This window comes from Astyanax mexicanus, chromosome 6 (assembly GCF_023375975.1).
Source record: "Astyanax mexicanus isolate ESR-SI-001 chromosome 6, AstMex3_surface, whole genome shotgun sequence".
Lineage (NCBI taxonomy): Eukaryota > Metazoa > Chordata > Actinopteri > Characiformes > Acestrorhamphidae > Astyanax > Astyanax mexicanus.
Window position 1 is genome coordinate 30,172,771 of NC_064413.1, and position 6,353 is coordinate 30,179,123.

The window sequence follows — 6,353 nt, forward strand, 5'->3', positions numbered from 1 at the left end:
TAAACATTCCTCAGTACACAGTGTCCTGTGTGTACCAGGAATATGTCATAAAAATATTACATCCACATTTAATGCAGGAGCTCCCACACACACACTCATCATGTCAATTCAGTGCTCTTTAGCTTCCAATGGAATATGACAAAAGTCATGGAACAATATACTACTTGACTCTCCTGACTTGTTGCTTGTCAGTGTACAGTATACCAGGAAATGAGGCACAAGTTGATAAAACATGTTTTAATCATCCTTTATATTAGAGACATTACAGCAGGTTCATTGATTAAGAAATCATATTTTCATACACATTAATGTTTACATTCAGTTTGTGTGATTTTAATGTTAATGTGGCGTAAGTGAAGCTTATACTCTCCGAGCATGCAGCATATGCTTAAGTGACTCAGTTTTGCAGACTAGAGCGAGATTTATGACACCTTATGTCATCACCATTTGTGAAAACACACTCCAAAAATGAACAGAAAAGATTTTGCAGCTGTCCATTTCCATGAACTATTAATGAATGGCATTTAGGCAAGGTGTGTACATTTTTGCACGGACTGTATTTGCATATAACATTTAGATCAAGAAGAGACACCCAGCAGCAAACTTCATATTCATAATTTCACAAGTGTGGTGCTCCTCTGGATCTAGAGCCTGGGTTAATTGCTGGAGACCATGAAACCTAGCCCTCGTATTGGATGTGAATGATGAAAGAATTAAGGCTAAAATGTCGTTATGAACGCATTAACTAAGAGATCACAGAGACAAAGAGTTGGGAAGGATTGTCAGGAGAGAAGCAGAAGAGAAGCTGTGATTTGAGAAGATGTGATGCATCAATAAATGCTGAATTTATATTTAACTAGAGGTGACAACATAGCAATGTTATAATGCACTATTTATTATACATTTTGTGATACACATTATACTCTTCGGCAGTTGAGCAGGGCTGCAACTAATGATTATTTATTAGTCGAGTAACCTGATGATTATTTATCTGATTAGTTCATTAGTTAAAAATTATTTCATCCATTTCTGAATGCTGTGGTAAAGCTCCTGTTTTTCCATCGCTCCAAAATGATAGAAACAGCTGAATGGTAGATTTAAATGGCCTTTAAATGCACTGTAGATATTTATATGTGAAATGGTCTGTTCTGTCTGTCAATTTCGAAGACCTGAGTGTAAACTTTGTGTAGTACATTGTGTAGTTACAAATGAAAGATTTAAAAAATTTATATTTTTATCAAAGTCAATCATTGCAGCCCTATTTCTGAGCATATTCTGAATATAATCAGTGCTTAAAGAACACTGACCAAATGAACATTTCAAAAGAGTGTGTCCTGTTTTTCTGGATAAGGTGCACCAGATTTTAAATAAAAAATATTTAATTTGGCAGCAGTTTATAAAAATCTGCCACTACTGAGGAATTTTGTCTGTGTGTCCATTATTATTATTATGTATCATAAAAAATGTCTTGTAATGTTTATTACCCAGCTTTATATTCAATAACCTGAAACAGCTGTGATTAGAGCTTACAGTCAGGGTAACAACCCAAGCCCTAAATTTAGGGTTGGGTACAACTTATTTCAAACTGTGGAGTAGGGATGAACCAAAATTAAAACTGAAATAAAGAAAATGAATCAATTAATTTTAACCACTATAATTTAAATAGCATTGATTTATGTTTGTCTTGTTTTTTAAAGAAAAATTGTCTTAATACAAAGGCCTTTTTGCCATTTTCGACAGTGGTAATTTCAGTTCTTGAATATTTAGTGCATCCCTATCAGAATGAGAATATAACATTGAAGTGACAGTATGATATTGAAATTGCATATTTGGTTAATATTCAACAGGCAAGTGAAACTGACATATGACGTGATGTTATGTAATAAAATAAAAAAGATGTACTGTAACATCAGTGCTTTGATGAACAGGTTTGGATAAATGTGAGAAATAATGAGAGGATATGAGAGATATAATAGTCAGCTAATGCTTTCTCCATGCTCCTCCTCCACAACACTACTGTGTGCTGGTGAGTGAGTGGGGCTTGACTTTGATCTGAAATTCAGGGAGCCATACAGCTTTGTAGAGTGCTTGGAGTACGCAAAGGCCTTCCTCCTGTACATCTCCCCCTTCCACATGGACACCATCAGCAGAGTGGAGAGCACCACCCCTCCTAAGGTGAGCAGGCAGAGGCCGGCGATAACGCACCTGTCCAGGTGTGCCCCAACTCTGGCACTTTCCTTCTCTAGTCTTTCCATCTCTCTTGCTGAGACGGTGTCCGGGTCCACGTTTACCTCGCGCGGCACGGTGTAGGAAATGATCACCAGAGCGATCCCTGCCACCAGGAAAGTGACGGCGCTGATGAAGCCATAATCCACCGGTCTGCCCGTGCTCTCCGACGTCAGGTCAGACATTAGGGACAGTTCATGAAGTCCATCCAGGTGGATTTCGTTGGAGGGATTTGGGCAGGGTGTGCCGTCGCTCCTGTCCGGCGTGGCTAGCCTCAGGTTGACGTTCTCATCGATGTAGGTGAATGAGGTTTCCAGCTCCTGGTCACAACACACTCTGACCTTCTCTGCTGGCGGATGACAATGCTTACCGTGCAGTACCCTGGCAGGAGCCGTCCTTGGGGCTGAATTACACCGGTGCTCAGACGCAGCACTCTTGCTCTTTGGACTGCGTCCTCGCTGTGAGGGTGGACTTTCGTCGCCGGCACTTTGGGACCTGTGAACGTGCACAACGCTGGAAGCCCAGTCTGGACCATCTTGCCTTTCTTTATCTAGACACAGCAGCTCCAAGGAGGCCATCAGAGTCTGTCCACCTCATCAAGACTGGCACATCAAACCTGATTAAACACACACACACACATAAATACTGATGTCACACATACTGATGTCACACATAGCAAACATAGCACATGACCATCATGCCCATTATCCAGTGATCCTAAACTGTGATTCATAGCTGTTAAAAGAGTTTACAGAAGCACAGCAGCTCTGAGTAAGCCTGAGCTCAGCATGCGTTGGCGAAAGTTAATCGAAAAAATCCGTCACCCCAATATTTAAGGCGATTAAGGGAGCGATTAGCCTCTTGAACTGGTATCCAATTAGCAAAGCAATCCATATAAACCCTCAGATAAGCTTTAAGGCTCTAAAACGCATGGCCAGCGTGATCGTGGTCAAAGAGACTAGCTAACCTAACGTTACACTAACGTTACTCCCGCACAACAATGATACACGGTATAAAACACCCACAGCCTCCTGACTCAAATAGCGAGTTAAACAGCCACGGTAAGGGATTTTTTAAGGTTACAAAAACAGAATGAACTGTTTATTTAGAATAATATAGTAGTTCATGTGGGTAAAACATCTCTAAGACTAGCTATCATAGCTAATATATGGAGAGAGCAGAAAGAGCGAGAGAGAGAGAGAGAGAGAGAGAGAGAGAGAGAGAGAGAGAGATGCATGCTATAATCTCCCTGGAGAGAGAGAGAGAGCGAGAGATAGAGAGAGAGAGAGAGAGAGAGCGAGAGAGAGATAGAGAGAGACAGCAGGTTGGTTTGTCACTATGCTTCATGCTTTTTTTAGACACATATATCGGTATAAGACCGTGTTTCTGGTAAACAAACACAACGCTTATTAATAAAATACCTGCTCCGCGGCTGAAGCTGTTAGCATCCCGGGTCGCCCATGTCGAGTCGCTGAGCTCCCTCGCTTCCCTCGCTCTGCCTCGCTTTCCCCACCCGATCTCCGGAAAGCCCCGCCCCCCGGCACCAGGCTCGCTCTCCATTGGACGGATTAATTGTAACTAGGTCTGTCACTTAAACTACTCTCTTTTCTATTATTTTTCGTTTAATGTATATTATTACAGAAATAAATACGATAAAATATATTATTGTCATTTTAAGACAATTTTGTGACTCGGATATAAATAATGCATTTGCACATTACTTTTATAAAGTAAAAAAATAATTAAGAATATTCAGGTTGTAAAATTGGACCATAAAAAGAGGTTTACATATCCCAAATAAAGTGAACTTTTTTTAAGTCGACATACAGACTTGCACAATTATGGACTCTTCTCGCTATCGACATTAAAAGCAATAGCAGTGGTGTTCACATCTAACAGACAGACAGAAATAAATAAATTAATTAAAAAAGTTATTCGATATAAGAATGAAAAAAAAAGGAATATACATTATATTATGTTATATTAAATGTAATCATGTTTTTAATGCCATCTTATTACTTGAATATACTATAAGTAGTCATTTCTAAAATTTCCCAGAGAATCTAAAATCCATATTCGGTTTTGAGAATATTTACGGCCATTTTACTTATATTAAGTTATATTAAATTCTTAGTAAAATTGATTAGGTTTAATGCCTTCTTATTACTTGAAGTATTCATTTTTTTAATTATAAAATACGGTTTTGAGAGAAACCATTTCACTTTGTGAATATAAATACATATCAGATACATTTGTTTTTCTTTTTTTAAATTATTACCTCTAAAATAAAACAATACATCAAATATATCAATCCGTATAATACTCTCAAGTATTTTTGCATACATATATAAAAATATTTCTTTATTCCACAAAATCACAGATATCTTCTATATCTAAATTAAATCTTTCTACAAAAAAGAACATTAGTAAGCATTACTGTAAACAGTTATGTATAGTGAGGTAGGCGTTACCCTACAAATATGAAGTCTGAACGAACCAATAGTAGCGCAGAAGTTTACTAAGCGGTAGCAAATCCGAATGCACGGAAGGCGGGGTTTGTCGGAATACGGGTGGGAAATAAATAATAAAACAGCCGTTCTCTGTGGTGCTGAAAGAGCCCTGAGCCAGCGGCTCTTTAGCAGATTAGATCAGTTCAGCACTGAGACGAATTAAGCAGAAAGAGATTATGAAATGGAATCATGGGAAGTGGAGTCATTTTGTGGGATAAAACCGAGCCAGTATCTGTTTTACAAATGTTTATTGATATGAAACAGTGACGGTCTTCATCTGTTTCATTTAAAGAGCCAACACGGGAAACCCCACCCACTGTCAACCATCTGTCTCCTAGTTCTGCTAAAATCACTAGAGATTACTGTTTACTGTTACTTCAGTTTGATCAGAGGTTGCATGCATAATCCATTATAATCTCGAGAGACCACCTTCTATGTCAACACCATCCATATCAGCACATATTATCTGAAGTAAGCGTTGAGTGTGATTTTAGTCAGGCATTCTCTTTCTTGGTTTATTAGAAATATGATCCCACACACTCTGGCAGGGTCTAGAGGGGGCAGGGTGTATCATGGATGAAAAACTAAAGAGCCCTATTATTTATATAGAGTGGCAGAAAAAGGCACAGTACCCCATTGACTGCCCTTCTTTCAGGAAAAATAATCCAGTCCAGAGTAGGGTGCACTTTATTGCAGAAAAGTAGAATGTTGTCCCATTTAGATCACTATATTTTAATCATTTGTCTCCTATTAAGTGCCTATCCATGAGTGCCCTTCTAGACCTCCAGTAGAAAAGTGTGATATAATAAAGTGTGCCTTTAATGCCACTTCTACTAGAATGTCCCAGAGGTGCCCTTTTCAGTAAAGAAAATGGGATGTAGTGCTCTATGGGGTTCTCCTACAGTCACTTTAATAAAAAAGGTGGTCCACCAATGGATTAAAGCTGATGTAGTGATTTATAGGTGTGCTCACAATAGGATATTAGTATTTGACTAGTATTTGATACAATACAAAACAAATTGTTGTTATTGGAACAAATAACATACAGCTATACGCTTAAATTAAGTTGTTCCTTTGTTTTTGTCACATCCTCTTTGTAAGGTATAGATGCCAGAGGGTGCTTGATACATTCTTAGAGATAATGCAGCAAGCTTTCTATTAAATTATGAAAAGTTAATTTACACTAATAATGTCCCAGCTGGCATTTCAACATTGAATAAACGTTGGATAAACATTGATCAACATAGATGTTATGGTTGAATCAACGTTGAATCAACTGTTGTTTCAACGTCATATGTTGAACCTTTAATAAACCATAGCTCACTAAAATAAAAAAAATCTGATCTCAAAAACACTAAAACAGTAAAACTATTAGAACATGCACATGATGTTAAATTAAAAAGCAGTTACTGCAAATAGAAGTAAAACACTGTTTTATTCCTCCATCCAAATGCTTATAGAAATTATATGGTGATGAAATGTAAAACGCTGATTCCAAAGGCAGATGTTTGAGGACATTATGTTGATTCAACATTAAAATTTTAACGTTAGCACAACCATTGAACATTAAATGTTGATTCAATGTTGTTTCAACGTTGAAACAACAACATACATTAC

The 6,353-nt window shown here is 37.8% G+C and overlaps 1 protein-coding gene across 1 annotated transcript; it reads right to left on the minus strand.

Annotated features, from left to right (window-relative positions):
- Positions 1 to 222: 222 nt before the first annotated feature.
- Positions 223 to 3,736, minus strand: LOC103040775 (transmembrane protein 74). The gene is made up of 2 exons (XM_007254495.4): positions 3,648 to 3,736; positions 223 to 2,842 (listed from the first exon to the last, which is right to left on the minus strand). Exon 2 carries the CDS (start codon positions 2,802 to 2,804, stop codon positions 1,977 to 1,979), a length of 828 nt encoding a protein of 275 aa, XP_007254557.1. The 5' UTR covers positions 2,805 to 2,842; positions 3,648 to 3,736; the 3' UTR covers positions 223 to 1,976.
- Between the last annotated feature and the right edge of the window lie 2,617 nt (positions 3,737 to 6,353).